General features: G+C 39.2%; 2 protein-coding genes and 1 long non-coding RNA gene across 3 annotated transcripts; 2 read left to right on the top strand and 1 right to left on the bottom strand.

Annotated features, from left to right (window-relative positions):
• The first annotated feature begins 85 nt into the window (after window positions 1-85).
• On the top strand, window positions 86-7,517 carry LOC136790645 (uncharacterized). Its single transcript, XR_010830971.1, has 4 exons — window positions 86-228; window positions 1,703-1,784; window positions 4,820-5,033; window positions 6,571-7,517. It is a non-coding gene; the product is annotated as an uncharacterized lncRNA (long non-coding RNA).
• Window positions 1,612-7,763, bottom strand: CLRN2 (clarin 2). The gene is made up of 3 exons (XM_048046126.2): window positions 7,511-7,763; window positions 3,861-4,040; window positions 1,612-3,414 (listed from the first exon to the last, which is right to left on the bottom strand). Exons 1-3 carry the CDS (start codon window positions 7,761-7,763, stop codon window positions 3,149-3,151), a joined length of 699 nt encoding a protein of 232 aa, XP_047902083.1. The 3' UTR covers window positions 1,612-3,148.
• A 947-nt stretch (window positions 7,764-8,710) lies between these two features.
• Window positions 8,711-17,716, top strand: QDPR (quinoid dihydropteridine reductase). The gene is made up of 7 exons (XM_066995688.1): window positions 8,711-8,900; window positions 9,037-9,129; window positions 10,157-10,253; window positions 11,585-11,725; window positions 14,068-14,176; window positions 14,721-14,804; window positions 16,864-17,716. The coding sequence occupies exons 1-7, from the start codon at window positions 8,814-8,816 to the stop codon at window positions 16,967-16,969; spliced, it is 717 nt and encodes a 238-aa protein (XP_066851789.1). The 5' UTR covers window positions 8,711-8,813; the 3' UTR covers window positions 16,970-17,716.
• The last annotated feature ends 428 nt before the right edge of the window (window positions 17,717-18,144 follow it).

The following is an 18,144-nucleotide window of genomic DNA, read 5'->3' as shown; positions in this document are numbered from 1 at the left end:
GGAAGAAAATGGCGGCACCGCCCCGTCGCCTTTTGAGGCGGTCGGTGCTGGAGGCTGTGGGCTCGCACAGCTCGGAAAATTTTTCTCTACCCGAAATGATCCAATTTCCAATCAGTTTGTAAGCCCATAAGCGACACAGGGCCCGTGGTCTGCCCCCCGTTGTTAGCGCAAGGTGTTAGGAGCAGCGGGTGTTACGGCGGAGTTTTGCCCTCTTGTGGTGTGCTCCAGGTTAGTGTTCACACGTGATGCTGAGGGTGAAACAACTTGTCTTGGAGGCTTATAGCAGCCTATAAAAAACAGACCTGCTACCATACAGTATATTTTATATGCGTGTGAAACACTGAAGTGTAAGTGGTGTATGAGAATTGCAAAAAATATATCTCAAATTCAGACACAAGTTTTTGTAATTTCCCACGTAGGATGGTAGCTTACTTGTATAATATCCTCGCATTTAGGTTCTGAGTAAAAGTGATAAATTCCCAGAATAAAATTAAGAAATGTAGTAAGTGAAAATGAAAGACCAACAAGACTGACTTTGGTTATGACAAGAAAATTCACACCAGAATACTGGGTCATCAGTGTGTGTCAGAAGTAGATTCTTTTCTAGCAAGAGCACTGTGTGGAGAATAAGTGTTTGGAGTTTGCTGACGTGCATGGTATCATCTGTGTGAGAGCCAGAACAAACACATCTAATTGAGGAGTGTCACTCAGAGACAGTAACTGAAGGAAATTGCATCCATTTTTATTTACCTTGTAAAATTACTTTTTTTTTTTTTAATGTTAAATCATAACTACTAAAAAACTCAAAGTGTTTTGGTAGTTAACCTCATTAATTTTGGAGTGACTCTTCTGTACAAAGAATAGTTTCTTTGTTCTTTGACGAATGGCTCCACAGCTTCTCTACATCCTTCATGGAGCATCTGTATATTCTGCAAGCATTAATTAAATGAGTATTTCCAGTGCATATTAAGTACTCTTCAATTTTATGGAAAAACAGGATATTAGCCATAATCTCTTTAAATTTCTGGACAGATACACTTCATAAATTATCTTGTTTGGGATTTCAAATTTTCTGAAGTACCCCCAAAGAAGCCTTCATTTCCCCATGTTGGTTATGCATGTGATTAGGTAGGTCTCTATGTGAAGCATAACTAAAATGTTTAAATAAGGTAACTTTATATCCAGTTTATAACACTTAATATCAAGTTCCAGATTTTCTGAAAGTATTTTGTGATGTAAAGGGGAAAGCTGCAAAGGTCTAAGTGATAGAGTTAGCCACTGTTAATCTTATTGCGTGCTTTGTAATTGTATAGCTTAACCATGTGTGATTGTATTTAACCTTTTTTTTCCCCCAGGCAACAAAAGGGTAAATATTCTATGTGTTTTGCCATGAATGTGTCTTAGCAGTGCTTCACTGTGACAACCTGTGCAACTGGTTTTTCATTCAGTTTAATTCTTTCACGGTAATACTTCTATTCACTTTAAAGTGAACTGAAAATACTGTTTTATCATGTCACAAAACAGTAATTGGATGATAATGTTATTTCACCATTCATGCAGCTACAGTATCCCATAGTAATACTCAGACCTTTTATAGAAGTGGCATCAGGATTTATTTTTTTTACTATAACTGCAGAGTATGTTCCACTGTTCACAAGATTCAAAATCTGATCAGCACTGCTAACCCTCTTTATTTGCACAGTCTTCTCTTAAGGTTCTTTCAGAGCTACTGTAACCTGCCTAGGAATCCAGTACAATAGTCCACCAATCTCATCTTTACCTGAGTGAGTAGTCCCACTGCTTTTACTCAATAACAGTTTAAATAATAGTTTTGGGGGGAAGTCTTCAGGGCATTAGGCACTTCATTTGCAGTGTGAAAAATGTGTTGTAATACTTGCACACTACAGAAAAGCATTTCCCAAGTTATCTTTTTACATGGTGGGTCTCAATCTGATTCCTTTTAATTTCTTAAAGAAAATTATATTTACTAAAGGCTAAGTTATGTGTTAAAATAATAATTGTCTTTGTACAACTTCTTTTAAATTATATGTTCATTGAATGATTACAAATGTTAAATATTTCATTTTCTACTTGTGTATAATGGTATAAACTACAGTAACAGAGATTGCTCACTATGTCTGCTGGTCTTGCTGCATATGTGCTGAAGATGAAATGAACTATTTTAATTTTTTACCTCACATGGAGCTTGCACGAACACTGCTGGAGCATTTAGTGGTTTGAGTCTGCTGTGTAAATTAAGAGCACTGTTTTAAAACAGCAAAACATATTTTATGAAAATACCAAATGAAAGCAGAATTTACTCCAAAAGACATCTATTTTCATTGGTCTTTAGATGTAAACAAAGTTAAAAGAGGAAGGAAAATAAATATCTGGGTCAAATGTTAAGCTCATAGGCTTAAGCTAAATCATGTCCTTATTCAAACATCTACATCAGTTGCCTAGATAGCAAAAATGTTGAATTGTTCTAGTAACTTTCTTTACTGAGCGTTCTGCACATTTCAATGCTAAAGCTAATTATTTCAGTCCCGTAAACTTCACTCTTCTCACTTCTTTAGTTCATGGGATTTGATAATTTCTGTTTTAAAACTTTATCACAAATAATTAGCCTGTGCTTTCCCTTAAATTTAGCCGTAGAGATAAAGAAATCTTCTTTTTCAATGCAGTTTAATATTATCGAACATGTCTTATATGACCCTCTCAAAAATGTCCAGATAATTCTGAGAAGGTAAATTGGCAAACATCCATCCTTTCTGTTTTGACATAAACCTATATTATGGAAGATTTTTTAGAAACATATTTTTTTTCTAAACAAAATGATACTTGGTTTAGGTGAAATTGTATTATCACCTGTATTCTAAAATAGCCCAAATATAGATTTCATAAAAACTGTGAACTCTATAGGTCAGTTTTGAGAATAACATTTGTAGCATTTGTTTTTCCTACTTTCCCACACATGCTAATTGCTGGTTTTGTAGACTGACCTTAAAAAAAGTACTGCAGATTTTTACAATTGGCATCTTTACTCATGTCTATACCAAAATTCTCCGTCCAAAGCAAAAGCTGACGAGTCAAGAATTTGTTTCTGTCATGATAGTTCACTTCACCAAAGTAGTCTTATGTAGATTTATTAGTACATGATATCTTCTGCTGTAACATTTGCTTCTTCTGTCTTAGTCTTAATTTTAGGGAAATGAATACCACTAATGGCTATTAGCAGCAAGTTCACTGCATGTGCTGTGGCACTTGCCACACAAAGCCAAAAACAGTCTTCAAACCTTTCTTCTAAGATAACAAATTGAAAGACGTTTTCCCGAAAATTGGCAATTCTTTCTGTGAGGTGATGAAGTTTTACAGCAGCCATAAAGCCGGTGACTGCAAGTGCTATAAATCCACCTGCAACAAAAAGAAAGAAGTATTCACCATTGTTGTCAAAACAAGACATGCATTTTGGTTGTGCTTCAGAAGGACTTATTAAATACAAAATTGGGTCTTAAACAGAATGTGACAGACTGACATGGCATAAACACCTTCAAAATGCTTAGCCTTTAATGTATTGCCAAACAATATAATAATATATTTAAGTTTATAATAAAGGTCTTTTATCAGTGATATGAACCCTAAAGACTGGCATTTGCAGCTCCTGTAAAAAGTTTACTAGACACGATATGCTGAAAAGCCATCTGACAGCTCTCTTTTGATAGATGAGAATTCATTGGTAACTTCATTTTATTCACAAGTATTTAAGTCAGGGAGATATTGAGTAAGGCAAGAAAAGAAGTTTTACAGTTAACATTTTCCTATGAATGTGACTGGTGAAAAATACTAGTAAATGATTTTACCTGCAAGTAAATTCCAAAGGCATAGTCCTGCTGGACCCTTAATGGCCCGGTAAGGAACTTTTATTGCGTTAAGGATGCAGAATCCAAAACTGACCAGAGAAAAGCCCATGGCCACACAGAGGAACATTATAATCATCACATGCAGGCCTGTGTTCAGCTTTTTCACCATATGTGGGAAAACTGTCAAGAAAAAAAAAATCTGTTTAGTGTGTATTTTTTTCGTGACAACACTAAACATTACACTGTACTCATGCACCAAAATCAAATTATATATAAACAAGACTATTTTTATAAAGCAATCATTTCGGGTAGTTACACTCACAATGTTTTATTTCTCACTGCGTAAGACAAACTCGGGATTGTGTACTACTCACAAAGGATCTGTGAATAAGGATGCAGGGTTAAGTACTGTGTTATTTATCTAGTTTTGTTAATGTCTTTATCTCTGCTGCTGTATTGCTCTTGCATTCTTTTCTGCCTTGTTTTCACCTCTGCTCTCTACCCCAAACTTCTTTCCTTTGATTTTCCCATTCCTGTCCCATGCTCTTAATCTCATGCCTTTGAAGTCCAATAGTTCCAGTTTCCTTGTCCAGCCCCTTGCTGTCTGAATTAGTGTCGCTTCTGCTTGATTTAGTTTCTCATGTGATTCTTCTTTCTATCTCTTCCTCTCTTTAAAACTGGCTCCAGTGAGATCTACTCTGAATTCATTTTTCCTAATCCCACAGATTTCCACTTTCAAATTCCCTTCCTGGTTTCTCATCAAGTGTTTATACCCCTTTTACATGTTTCTGGGTGTTGGACAGTGCTTTAGTTAAACTCATAGAAAGGTTGCAAAGTGCTGCTGTCAGGGCAGGCTTGGCATGAAGTATTCACAGGTTTCATTATACATGAGCTCTTCCTCGGCAGCCTGCCTGTCTGTAAAGGACAGCAACTTTATTAATCTGTTTTTGTCTTCACAGACAGTTACTTCGTTGGAGTAACTGATGGAGTAACATCAGCCAGCAACAGGGAGATGCAGAACATGCAAGAATTCAGGTTATCATACAGCCCTTCAGTAACAGAATCAGAAGAAACATGAGGAGGGAATTGTAGACGATGTGCTGACTGACAGGAAAGAGAAAAGCTGATCAAGAAGGAACCTAAAATACAGGCCGATCAAGAAGAGCCCTTCAGGTAATGTAGCGCCACACATTCATACATATTTGGAAGGACTAACTGCCTAATTATGTCACTAAAAAGAAGGTGCATCATATTATAAACAAATAGATCGCTTCCTATGCTGCATAACTGAAAAAAAAATCCAGATAAACCACATAAAATGCAGGCAGTAATAACTGGTAGATGACACAGCAAATATCAAGGATATAATTTGGTCATCATGACATTACAGAATTCCAGTAGATTATTCAGAATACTTCATACTGTACAAATTCCATACAAAAATCCATGATTCACCAGCTCTTCAGGAATTCAGGAATTCACTGGGCTTATAGCGAGGTATGGTATACACAGGAGCTACAGAAAAGACCCCAACAAGAAGAAAGGAGGAAAGTAGAAGAGGAATGGGAAGCCAGAAACTAGCTTACTTTTCCAGTGGAAAATAACTGCCAGTAAAAAACAAAGCACATAGAATTTAGCTTTAGTATAAACAGCAGAGTTTTCAGGGTGGTTGGAAAGATTCTTTTGTGTCTTTTCTGAGGCTCTCAGCCAGGTCCCAAAGACACGAGCAGCGAGCCTGTCTTAATACACAGAAATAAGAACCCTGAGGAAGGACATTGCTTTGGGGGCTGCTGACACATTCCAGCTGTTTTTGCTGTACACACAGACAAAATGTCCAGCTTTCCCAGTTTGTTTGCGGGGCTTGATTCAGATGTCAAAACGTACACATCTCATGCCAATTTAGATGGGTTAAGACTTCCAGTAACAACCACGGGGATCTGACATAGATGACACAGTATGTATGGGAACACCTCCAAAAGGTGGTGAATTTAACAGCTTTGGAATACTATCATGATACCATTTTGGTGCCAGTGTTGTGAAAGTTGCAACCTTTATGGAGCTATTAAAATACTTAAAAGGGAAAGTCTTTTCCCTTAAAAGGGAAACAAGTGGTACACTTGTTTAAAATATGTGGTTGTGTCTGCTGCGTTTATTGACCCAATTTTACAGGTCTAACAGGAAAAATTTTTGCTAGCTTCAGTGAGAGCTTTGTTTGTCTAAGAAGAATAGGATCACATCCTCCAGATATGTATTAATACAGTCGGTGGTGAGGGTGGAATGCTAGGCCGCCTTCTCAGGTTACACAGTAATTAATCAGAAAGTTTACTAACAAGGCTAGAAAGTTGTAAAAGGATTAAATCCTTTTACAGAGGATCAGCTACCTTTTTCTTCATTCTCTTTGACATTCATGGATGGGGTGAAAGAACTGGAACTATATTTCTGAATACCTCGAAGAGAAGGAGCAGCAGCAGAGCAGGATGAGCTTTGACCTGATGTCCTATTTGCCAGCCATTTTGGTTACTGAAAAGCGGTTAGTCCAAATTCACAGCGTAACAACAGGTCACGCTGATCTAAGTTTCTCTGGTTCTCTTCACCACTCCTAAGACCACAGTCCTGCCTGCTTTCAAGACTTTATAGCGGTGTTTGTGCAGCTATGTATGGAGCCAGTATAGAGGGATGAGTTTATGGGAAAGAAATTGATCTTTTGCAGGCTAATTTTCAGCAAGCTTAACTCCCTGATCTACCTCACCACACAACTACGTTAAGTACCACAGCCATTGCCAAGGATGGGCCAGCATTGCTGTGCACCCGGGGAGAGTGAGACGGCGGCAGCTTCAACTTACATTCGTTTAAGATGCTGCAGATCTATCCGCCAAACTAAACATCTTTGATGCAAAATATCATTTTCACTTCAGCACAGGATGTGTGAAAACTGGAAGTCATCCAAAGTACAGATCAACATCTGACAGCTTTTGAGAGCTCAAGAAAATCTTTGATATTTCTACACTTTGTATGCATTCAGTATTTTTTCTCTCTTTGAAGTTACCAGAAAAGAAAGTAAAAACTTCTTCAACAAAGTAAAAACTTCCTCAACGTGTTAATATAAGTTAGGAGTATCTACTATGGCAGACATCTATTTTGGGACAGCTAGAGAAATACATAAATGGGGCCGGCTAAATAAATCTCTACTTCTTAAAGGAAAAAAGGAAAAAGAAAAAAGGGAGCACTTTAACAAATACGGCAAGAATAGAGGTGCAGATATTGCAGAGCAACACTTGGCATAGGAAAGTTTCAGTCAAGGAAAAGTATGACTTACAGGGTCATCTCCAACATACTTCCTCCTATAACTCTCCCGGGACACAAGACTGAAAGGGAACCCTCTTCGCTCCCTTCACAAGACTAAAAGGAAATACTCAATCTAGCTCTAGGGATTTTTTGTTCTTTGATTCCAGAATTACAAAACATAATCAGAGAGAAAACCTAGCCTGAAATAGCACTCAAATCCCAAACCATACAGACCACAAGTAAGCCACAATTACACGTTTAATAATAATGATTTGCTTTCTACAGGTTATGTAAACAAAATGAATGGAGTGCTTATAAAGTTGAACTAGACATTTGACTAGAGATTCAACCAAAATTGTACTTACTTGTGAATTTGGAACGACGCCCTCCCAGCCCACACTGGCGTATCTTGCCGCCCCTAAAAAGGCCATAGGAAATTTCTCCCATGAACTTGACCAGCTCTGGATCTGTGGCGTTGACTAAATCAGCTCCTGTTTTGCAAAGCATCTTTCCAGTCATCCACCTTTGGGTCCCCATTGCGACGGCAATTAAGATAAAAGACGCAAAACTTATTGTAGAAGCCAAGGCAAACAAAGTCTTTTTAAAACACCCGGGCATCCTAGTGGTTTCAAGGAATCATCTCCAAGGCCTCTCTTCAGTAATTAGGCACATTTCCCATTTTTCCTGTCGCTCTGAAATCCATGAACGAATAGCAAGTATTTCAAAATACATCTCATTGTATTTCAAAGCTCCATAAATTAAACTGTACAGTTAAAAATCAAGTCCAAAAAGGTGTTTTGCTGCGAAAGCATCCTGAAATGGTTGCAAACAACAGCTTCAATACCGTGTCATGCGGTGGTGCTTGTTTCTGCAGAAAGTAATCCTATATCTGTTGCATGGCTAATGTTTCACCAGAGCTTTAATAGTCCTGCTCAAATGGCATCAAGTTCTTTAGCATAACCACGTGGGATGAAAATTAGAAGCATTTTTTTTTAAGATGATTAAAAACATGGGTAAATAGCTGCAAGGGACAAAGCTTTGCAAACGTGGAGTTTATCAGCAGAATTCCGCTGACATCTCGGCTGCGTTAAGCTACCTCCTCCTGGTGCTTACTCTTTCCCTGTGTAAATGTCAGTGCTGTCAGAGCCACCAGGGCTGGCAATAACCCTCAGAGCGATGTCCTTCCATCCCTCGGCCTGCTAGCGGAGGTGTTTAAACTCTGTCCAGGAGGCTGAGGTTTCACACAGGGACCTGCTGCCTGCAGCAGGCAGCGCAGGGCCCTTCGTGCAGGGTGGGGAGGCAACGGCAGGCAGCAGGGCCTGGAGCTGGGGGCTGTGGCGAGGGCAGGAATTCCACCTAGCAGCAATATCGAGCAGCACTAAAGAAAACCGGCAACAATTGCTCGCACTCCTACAGTTACAGCCCCTCACAGCCTCTCGCTAATTAACACTCCCCTGAGGGAACGCAACCCGCCGCTGAAGGGCGGGAGGCTGAGGTAAAAACCCAGCGGCTCCCCGGGGCTGAACCCGGGCTCGGAGGCTCCTCCTGCTCTCGGTGCGAGGCGGAGGCAGCCGCCAGCCCCCCCGGCCCCGGGGGCGGCCCCTGCGTGGCGTCGGTGAGAGGGGAGGCTGGGGCCGGGCCGGAGCCGGAGCGAGGCGGGCAGCGAGCATGGCGGCGGCGGGCAGGGTGCTGGTGTACGGGGGCAGAGGGGCGCTGGGCTCTCAGTGCGTGCAGTACTTCAAGGCCAGGAACTGGGTGAGCGCCGGCAGGGCTGCTGCGGGCCCCGGGGGGGCGAGACGGGGCTGCTTTGGAGGGGGGGAAGTAAGGGGGGGGGGGGGGGAGAACGAAGGGTGCCCCGCCGGGCGCTAACGGTGCCTTCTCGCCGCCCCAGTGGGTCGCCAGCATCGACCTGGCCGAGAACGAGGACGCCAGCGTCAACGTGGTGGTGAGGGCGACAGAGTCCTTCCCCGAGCAGGCCGAGCAGGTGGGAGCGCGTCGCGGGGCCGGGGGGGCGCGGGGGAGGCCCCTCGTTCCGGGCTCCATGCGGTGGGTTTGCACCCGCTCGCCATAAACCCTCTCTCAGAAGCACTGAGACCCCCGACTGTGGGAACCCCGCTGGTTTTGGTATCCTGCTGCTGTACCCTGAGCTCAGGGGTGCCACCATTTGCCTGCCACTTCTTAACTTCATTTATTTTTCACTTTTAACTGCTTGGAGGTATAGATACGCGGAAGAGCTTACTTTGGGAGTTTAGAAGTTACCCTATGTTGTCACTCAGAATGTGTCACACTTGGGTATTATCTTCCTCTTTGTTACCTGAAGGGCTGCGGGCAGAATGAGATTACTTTAATCAAGGTGGATTAGGGCATCTTAAAATGCAGCACTTCTTTCTCATGTCCTGTCTGTGCTGCATAGCTGGATGGTAATGCTGAAAACATTTCCCAGTAGGGTTTGCACTGTGACAGAGAAAATTGACAACCAACAAATTCATCACCAAGTGCAAAGTCTCATTTGAAAGAGAAAGAAATACTGGATATTTAAAAGCCTACATACTCAAATCCAAGGATGTGATTCATAAGGAGGCTTTAGTTGTTTGTTTCTTGTGCTATCATTGGAAATGTCACAGAAGCAGTTCTGATCAGACCTGGAGTTTCATTTCCTGTATTATTAAACAGCACAGTGTGCAGAGAAGAACCTGTCCAAAAGTAAGTCACAAATGAAAAATGCTTATGATATAGGTAAGGATCGGATCTTTCAGTCCTGCTCAAATCAGTTATTGCCAGTGACATCGCACAGTGTACGGTCTGACTTGCATCTACAGTTAGCTTTCAACCCAGTTATTGAGTTGATAAATCATAAGTGATAATTTTGTACAGCTGTTTAAGTTGCTGCTGTTTGTTGTATTTTTTTTCCAGTTATGTAGTTGAATAATACTAAGGCATTCATTCTTGATATTTATTCTTTTACCTTACAAATTCAGTGTTTTCAGAATGTTATGTTTTGTGTTTTGAAGGTGACAGCAGAGATTGGGAAGCTTCTTGGTGAAGAAAAGGTGGATGCAATCTTGTGTGTTGCAGGAGGATGGGCTGGAGGCAGCGCCAAAGCTAAATGTAAGCCGGTGCATGCTAGCAAATACATGATTGAAATCTGAGAGGAATCCGTAAAAAGTCATGATAATAAAGGTCTTTGAGATCATCTTTCATCCAGAGTCCTGAAGATGTTAGCCTAATAGTGCAAAGTAACTCAGTCACAATGTTTCTTAGCACTTTTCTCAATTATTGGTGCCTGTTAGATTTCCAAAACCCTCAATGTTCTCAACGGTACTTTTTGATGCACCGTTTTTATTGGTAAATCTTGATGCACTATATAAAGGAGTTCAGCATTACCTATGAACTAACTTTTGCCAAGGTTATGTGTGTCAGGCTTGTTACGTAATATACTGGCTGAGTGGAACATTGATCTTTTTGCCCAAATCATTGCTTTTTGCATAAAACCTCAGGTGCCTGCTGTAGTTTTCTGAGCTACTGGTATACAATACAGTATTGGAAGGAGCTGTTTCATGGCCAGAGGCTGTGCTAGAGGGGAAAAAAGGTCCTCAGTTTATAAAGCTTTTAAATGTATAATATTCAGGAAATTGTTTTATGCTTTATGTACTAGTGTAGAGACTTAAAAAAAAAAAAAAGCCTTTCTGTCTGGAGTAAATCTGTTAAAATGTGGTGTTTTCCTTCCCCTTCCTTGTTCAGACATCATATGCAAAATGTTCACTTTAAAGAGAGAATATGAGAAGACGTACGCAGTTAAATCAGAGCGAATACTTCTATAGAATTGCATTATATTGTATTGTTATAAATTTGTACAGTAATTTGAATGAGGTGATGGATCATACCCTACTATCCTTCCAATAACGTTACTATGAATTAAGGTTATTTTGGGATCAAGTGATCAGCTTGATCAAGTGCTTGATTCAACTCCTTTATTTCTTGGAGTCTTCTATCCACAAGTTGAGCAGCCAGTGAGGAAATTATGGAAAGAGAGCTCATGCTACTATAAGGTGAGGAGAAGCTAATCTAAAAATTTTTAGATTATTGACATAAATTGAAACAATCCCTATAGAAGTCTGAAGAATTTGGAAATCTTTGAACTGAGCACAAACATTAACAGAGAGCTAATGAAACTATCTGGTGTTTATTTTTTTATTTCTGATAGTAAGAAAGTAGGTAATTGTCTAGAATATATGCTGTCAAGTTGGGATTCAAAGTCTAAAGAGAAGGGAGAGTTAAAAGAAATAAATGGGTATTTTACATGATACAGAAGTAGAAAATGATAGAAAGCATGTTTTTATAGTACTTTGCATAGTACTGTTGCACTCCGTGTGATAGGAAGGAAATCAGAGTTAGAAGTCTTGTTCTTAAGTTACCTAACTAATTCTCTTCCTAATCAGCTTTGTATAAAAACTGTGATCTGATGTGGAAACAGAGTGTTTGGACATCCACTATTTCCAGTCACTTAGCCACAAAGCATCTGAAGGAAGGAGGTCTTCTGACTTTGACAGGAGCTCAAGCTGCTTTATCTGGAACTCCAGGTAAAATGCCATGCATGATAACTGTTGGGACATGAGTTATACGTTAGTCTGTGGGGAAAAAAAACAAACCAGTTTCTTGACATCAAACAGAAATGGAAAACTGCTGCTGAAACACTTAAGGTAAGTGTAATTTTATGGATGGCAATATTGAATCTCTTGAAGCAGGAGTGCAAACAGAATCACTATTAAGTAATGGTTGACATGCATTCATGAAATGTACTTGGCTAATACATGGTACAGTAGAAAAAGTAGTTTGGAAAAATGTGCAGAATTGTGAAGCACACAACAGTAGGTGTAGTGCTTAAATAAAGTTAAATATCTGATTTGTGTTCTGAAAGGCAGAGTCTTTAATTGCCCAGTTTTTCAATCAGTGATGACTCAGCTGATTTTATTAAATGTGCTTGTCCTGTTCATGGTCTGATTCCAGTCCACCTTTGCTTCAGCCAAAGATAAGCTTGTTGACTTTCAGCTTTGCCCTTCAGTAGCTATTTAGTACAAACTTTCCTGAGATTTTTTCTCATCTGACTCCTAGGCATGTTGGTCTGCATGGAGAAAATCTGGGAATAATTTAAGATTAAAAAACAGCAGCACAGAAGCCCACAGGCAGGGAAAGTTTTTTTTTTTTGTTTGTTTGTTTGAAAAAATGCTCGTATTTCTCAATCTTCTAGTGTGACTTCAGCAATATTTTGATGAGACATAGCTATTAATTCTTTTTTTTTTTAAATCATAAAATTAATTAATATTTGTAAAAGCCTTGTCTAAAATAGTTCAGGAGAAATATGCTGTATTCTGTAGTTAATGCAGCTGTAAACAGAGTAGAAAAATCATCTGGCCTAGTCTGAGGATAAAAGGCTTGTTTTATGTCAGTCAGCAGATGAATGATTTACTGTGTACTACTGACTGACAATATACAGATGAAAAAAATGGGAACTGTGGCAAACTTTCATGATGTTTTTTGTTTGGTTCATTTTGGGAGGTAGGGACCACAACACAGGAATCGGTGATTTGCTTTCATGTTTTGAACTGGCTGTTTTCAACAAGTCTGGAATTTAAAAAAAAAAAAAAAAAAAAAAAAAAACCATAACAGTGCTTTGTGCAAACACATGCAACTTATTAACATCAGGAAGAATTGGGAAAGAAATGTTACTCAACTTTTGCAAATATGCCTTGTTAAGCTTGTTATTACCAGCTATTATGGAAGGAATCATCTCTTCTTTGTTTTCTCTTACTGTGATTTTTTTTTTTGTCTTTTCATCTATGAAAATGCTGAGTCATTTAATGCAAACTGAAGAAAAATGAAAATAATATAAGTTAAGAAGCAGTCCGACAGTGATAGCTAAGAAATGCAGGTTTAAGAAGACTGACCGTTTGGTTTAGAGAAGAGACAAGAGGGAATTATGATAGAAATGCAAATATTTTGTAGTCATAATGAAATGTTAGCTACTGCTGCCCATGATTCCTCCTGATAAACATGTTTGTTACACAATATGTCTAACTGAATATAACAAACATTTCTACAATTTAAAACTACCTGGGTACCTTCATTACTAGTTACTTCCTCAGGAACATTGAAAAGGGGTTGTACAGTTGCGTAAATGGGTAGAAAGGCATCCAGTTGTAGTACACAAAATACACTTATTTTTCCTACGTGCTTAGTCTGTGTCTAGGCTGCTTGGCAGATACATACCATGAGACATCTCAGACCTGGAGCACCCTGATTGCCCAGATCTTGTACCTGAGCAGTGTGCAGGATGCCCTCCTTCCCATGCATCTTACACTGCTAAATACTGGCTGCCTAGAAAGCAGCAGTGTTTGGGAAGATGTTGGTTTTACGTGGAGATTATTCAGTCACTTTCTACTTTAGGGTGTATGGGTTGTTTTTGTTTGTTTTATAGTCAGGATGCTGACCAGGTGAACTACTGTTTTGGAGAGAAATCAGCTGTATCTGTTCGGGTCCACACCTGCAAATACCTTTGTCATATGCTTAAAATTAACAAATGATTTCTTTAATAAAAACCTCTTCACACTTACTAGTTTAGCTTTGTAAGGTTAACCCTGTAAATCTCATCCTTCAGGGTACGTTTTGAAGCATTAACTAAAGATGTTTAACTCAGTAAGTTTCGTACTTGTGTAATGCTGAGTAAACTGAACTTTGTGGTAGTTCCAGGATAGCTAGTAAGAATTGTTGTTTTTTTAAAAAATATGTTTTAAGTCTGATTCTGTTCTGGCTGTCGTAAGTGATCTTAAAATTACTGTTTGTCAGATAATGGGAGTTTCTGTCCTAGTGCTGGTAATGAGAGCTGTATTGATTGTGCTCTAATTTTCCTGTTTTTAATTGCTAGGGATGATTGGCTATGGCATGGCCAAAGGAGCAGTGCACCAGCTTTGTCAGAGTTTAGCTGGGACCAATAGTGGCTTGCCATCTGGTTCTGCTGCTGTTGCTGTTTTACCGTAAGTGTTTTTACCGTAAGTTACCTCTGTCTGTATCATCTTGTTTAATTACTGCTGTAACCTCAAGTCGCATTGATAGGGGTGTGATGTCCTGTCTACAGTACTCAAATAGCTTCTTAGACTGACGTAGCTTCACAGGGAAAGGATGCATCTTGAATGTATGCAAATAATGATGTGCAATGTATCCTGAAAATGATTATTTTTTTTCCTTTCCTTTGCAAAACAGTAGTGGATATTAGGATTAAAACTTCATTTGTTTTTAACGAGCATGAGAGAGACTGGAAGAAAGCTGTGGGCTAAGTGATAGCCCTAGTGGGGTGGATGTCATCAGGAAGACAGGTAGCTAAGGGGTTATAAGCTGTGATCCTTTGATATACATTGAAACTGATGGTTATATGCTGTTAACATATGTAGAGGATGCAAAGGAAATCCATACCACGTGGTATATAAAAGTGGAGCATATGTTGCAGTGATGAATAGAAGCAGGTGGCTCTTATCAGAAACAGTATGTACAAATAAAACTTTTATCTCGTTTTAATCACAGGGTTACCTTGGATACACCAGCAAACAGGAAATCAATGCCTGACGCAGATTTCAGCTCCTGGACATCCTTAGAATTCATTGCTGAGTGAGTATACGTGTGATAACTAAGCAATTCCTTACTGTGCCTTTTCCTGCTGCGTCCTACTGTGTGTTCTTTCTAAGTAGCTGTCTTGGATTGGAGTGTTTGGGGTTTTGTTTTTCCCCATCATTCCCCTGATTCTGTATGTCTTCAAATCACATTAGGCCTCTTGCACAAGCTTCCTAGCTGGAGAAAATTAGCTCAACTCCATCAGCTTCAGCATCTCTACGCCTGTTATAGCGACAAGGCAGATAGCCTTGAGCAGTCGGAAGCCAGAGAATCTCATAAAGCCAGTAGACAAATTAAATTACAGACAGCAGATGCAGGAGTTTGTCTTAAAGGTAAACTGCAAATAGGCATGTAAACTTTAGTTTTATTTATTTGTTTTAACACTCTTTACTACCCAAATTTTGGTGTGTTAATTCACTTCTTCTCACAGTTGGAAAAATTCCTGCTCTTGTTTAGAAAAATTTAGCTAAGTTTTTTTTTTTTTTCCATTATCCACAAAGGCTTGTCCAGAGTGATGTTTCAAAATGCTGAAACTTCAGCTGCAGTTTATTTAGCAACAGGCTGAGACAATAAGGTTTATTGTTTCTAATTCTTCCAAGAGAAGGTGCAGCGTACGTACTGCCTTCTGTGATGTACTGGAGAGTAGCAAAGACTTCGCTGAGGGTGATCTGTTAAATGGAAGAAAATAATGGACATGGCTATCTTGCCTTGTTGAGGGAAAAATGGAAAGGAATCTACTTTCATGTTGTAAAGGACATAATGTTTTTCTTTACTCTTACAAATTCAAAAGTTTTTAGAACTGACACCGAAATAGCATTCACTTATTGCTAATTGTTCAGAGTAGTTGTGACATTTGGTTTCCTTGTGATGTGAATTTTTATTCAGTTGGATGCCCGAGTGGAAAATGTTTTTTGGTTCAAGAAGCGTATGCAGCTGTTCAATGTGGTTCATTAAGTGTCCCATCAATTGAGTTTAGTTGGCCTAAAAATGTTCAAAAAAGTTCTTTATTGTGCTTAACCAGATGTTTGTGGTCTTTACAAATTAATTTTTAACTTCTAAAGACTTTTTCCTTATGGGAGAATTAAGCTTCGGTGTTTTGTTTTGTTTCTTAGATTCTAATTCTCTGAACTTAAATACAGCTTTGAAAACTGAAAAGTTCACTGGTGCTGAAGGAAAGAATTCTAGTGTTCTTAGGATTTTGTTAACATCTGCAACCTAGAAAGGATGCAGGAACTCTTTTTCCCATGGGGTGCTTGCATTTTGAAGCCTGTTGTATCCATATATGTTGTGTCAAATGGCAAGATGTTCCAAAATGGCAGTTGCTCTGTCCACAATAGTGGAAAGGCTGATGGACCTGGAAAATGTTGTGTTTTCTGTATTAGTTTTGATAAGCGTTCTGGTGTGCTAACTAGATTGAGGCCATCTTACTCAGTCTGTGCTGGATGTCTTAGAGCTTTTTGTGCTTACACTGAGACTAATTTCAACATTAAATACGTGATGGCCCGTTGGCAGAAAAATGGGTTAAGAAAGAAGGACTTGGAAAGAACAGGTACTTGCACAGGTTGAAAGGCAAGGGGATAGGTCTGGCAAGAACGAATAGAGTACAGAGATACAGGGGGAAAAGAGCAATTATTTAGCCTGTATGGCTTAACAACCCTATAAGGTTTAGCAACTCTATTTTAGCCTTATGTCCATATTTGATACATGCTATAAAGGCAATTTAAGTAGCCGCTGCCTCCCACTTATCAATTATTTTATTTTTTTAACTTGGGAAAAACTTTTTGACATCTTTCTGTTTTTATGCAACTCCTGGCCTCTTTCTTTGAAGTGTTCTGAAAATCCTGCATATGTACTGTCAAGCCCTTCTGATTTCTCTGGACCTCTGTCCTACTCTGAGGGTCTAAATCCAGTGATTGCGTTGCTAGTTTGTGACATGCATAGAAATCACTATAGAGAGGTAGGAAAAGAAGGAGAATCAGTAGGCTTTTATGACTGATAGTATGTGTGTATATTTTCTCTCCTCCTCATCCTGTTTTATCTATTTATTTTAAAACAGAACCTTTTATGACTGGATAACAGGAAAGAATCGACCAAATTCAGGGAGTCTAATCCAGGTGATAACTACAGGAGGGAAGACTGAACTAGTTCCAGCACATCTTTGACGTCGGTCACTTAAGACGGTGAAACTTAAGCAAAGGAGAAGCTGTGGAAAGTCTGACTGCCAGCATAATTTGGATGGTCTTATGTATCCAGTAATTGTAATCATGTCATTATTGGAACCAAATCTGAAGTAGTGTTTTTGTGCTGTCTGTTGTGAGCTGTCTGCAATTATTTACGGACAAGTACTATGTACTTGTCCCTAAATAAAAGTTGCAGGCTTTAAAGTCTGTAGATGTTCAAATCCTGAGCAATATGTGATGACTTACACGTTTTTTTCTGAAATGGGAATTGTGCTTATGTTGTGTAATCACGTATGTAGTGGTTGGATTCTTTTCTCAGCCACTGCTTCTGGCAATTTATTGTGAATCTTCCAGGAGTCTTTTTCTTCTTTCTCTGCCTGGGAACATAGCCCCACCCCTGCGTATTATGTTGGCTGTAACTGTAGGAAACATGGTGATCATATATCCTTGTCTTGTAACACTTTTCTTGTGAATGTTCCACTAGAGTTAATGGAACTGTATAGAGATGGCTTACTTGAGAAGGACTTCCTAATTTGCCTTAGTTTATAAGCTGCTATCAGGCCTACAGTTGTAGGATAAAACAGTGGTTTTGCCAAATGTCTCTGCTTTTTCAAAAAGGAAAGAACTACAATGACTAACACAAAGTGCTGTAAAGAAGTACAAAGGAAAAAAAACACTTCTATTTGGACGTGGACTTTTGTGCTAAATAAATGTATATTGTTTTACATATTGGGCTGTCTCTGTCACTGTAATCCAAAGGGGAAAGGCTTTCAGCTGGAGAAAAGGTATTCTTCCATTCTGCAATTAAACCATATCTCTATGTGATGTAGCTGGATTAAAGTATCACTGCTTCTGTGCACAGGCTTACATGGAACCAGCACTGCCAGTTTTTGGGAACATCTTGAAAATAGATCTCAGGTTTTATCTAAATTCTATTTATTTATTTTAGTTACCTTCAGGGTTGTGCTGGGCAAAGCTCTACTGCCATGAGTCAGGAACCTTTTCTCTTTTTCCCAGTAAGAAAAAAAAAACCTCATGCCCATGCTGATTTTAACGTGGTCAGATGGCTGTGTGATTGCCTTTTTCTTGTATGACTGTCCCTTTACTCATTTTGTTTAGCTGGATAGTATAGAAGGAAAAATTTTATGTCCTATCAA

The sequence above is a fragment of the Anser cygnoides genome, chromosome 4, assembly GCF_040182565.1.
Source record: "Anser cygnoides isolate HZ-2024a breed goose chromosome 4, Taihu_goose_T2T_genome, whole genome shotgun sequence".
Classification (NCBI taxonomy): domain Eukaryota; kingdom Metazoa; phylum Chordata; class Aves; order Anseriformes; family Anatidae; genus Anser; species Anser cygnoides.
The sequence above is the reverse complement of the archived record's forward strand: the minus strand, read 5'-3'. Positions and strand labels throughout refer to the sequence as shown.

Excerpts from the sequence above, each read along its gene's own strand:
- CLRN2 (XM_048046126.2), bottom strand. The coding sequence starts at position 7,763 with ATGCCCGGGTGTTTTAAAAAGACTTTGTTTGCCTTGGCTTCTACAATA. Across the intron at positions 4,041-7,510 it reads GCGTCGTTCCAAATTCACAA|TTTTCCCACATATGGTGAAA; the intron begins GTAAGTACAATT and ends TTTTCTTGACAG. Across the intron at positions 3,415-3,860 it reads CCTTTGGAATTTACTTGCAG|GTGGATTTATAGCACTTGCA; the intron begins GTAAAATCATTT and ends TTTTTGTTGCAG.
- QDPR (XM_066995688.1), top strand. The coding sequence starts at position 8,814 with ATGGCGGCGGCGGGCAGGGTGCTGGTGTACGGGGGCAGAGGGGCGCTG. Across the intron at positions 10,254-11,584 it reads AGGCAGCGCCAAAGCTAAAT|CTTTGTATAAAAACTGTGAT; the intron begins GTAAGCCGGTGC and ends CTTCCTAATCAG. Across the intron at positions 11,726-14,067 it reads TGCTTTATCTGGAACTCCAG|GGATGATTGGCTATGGCATG; the intron begins GTAAAATGCCAT and ends TTTAATTGCTAG.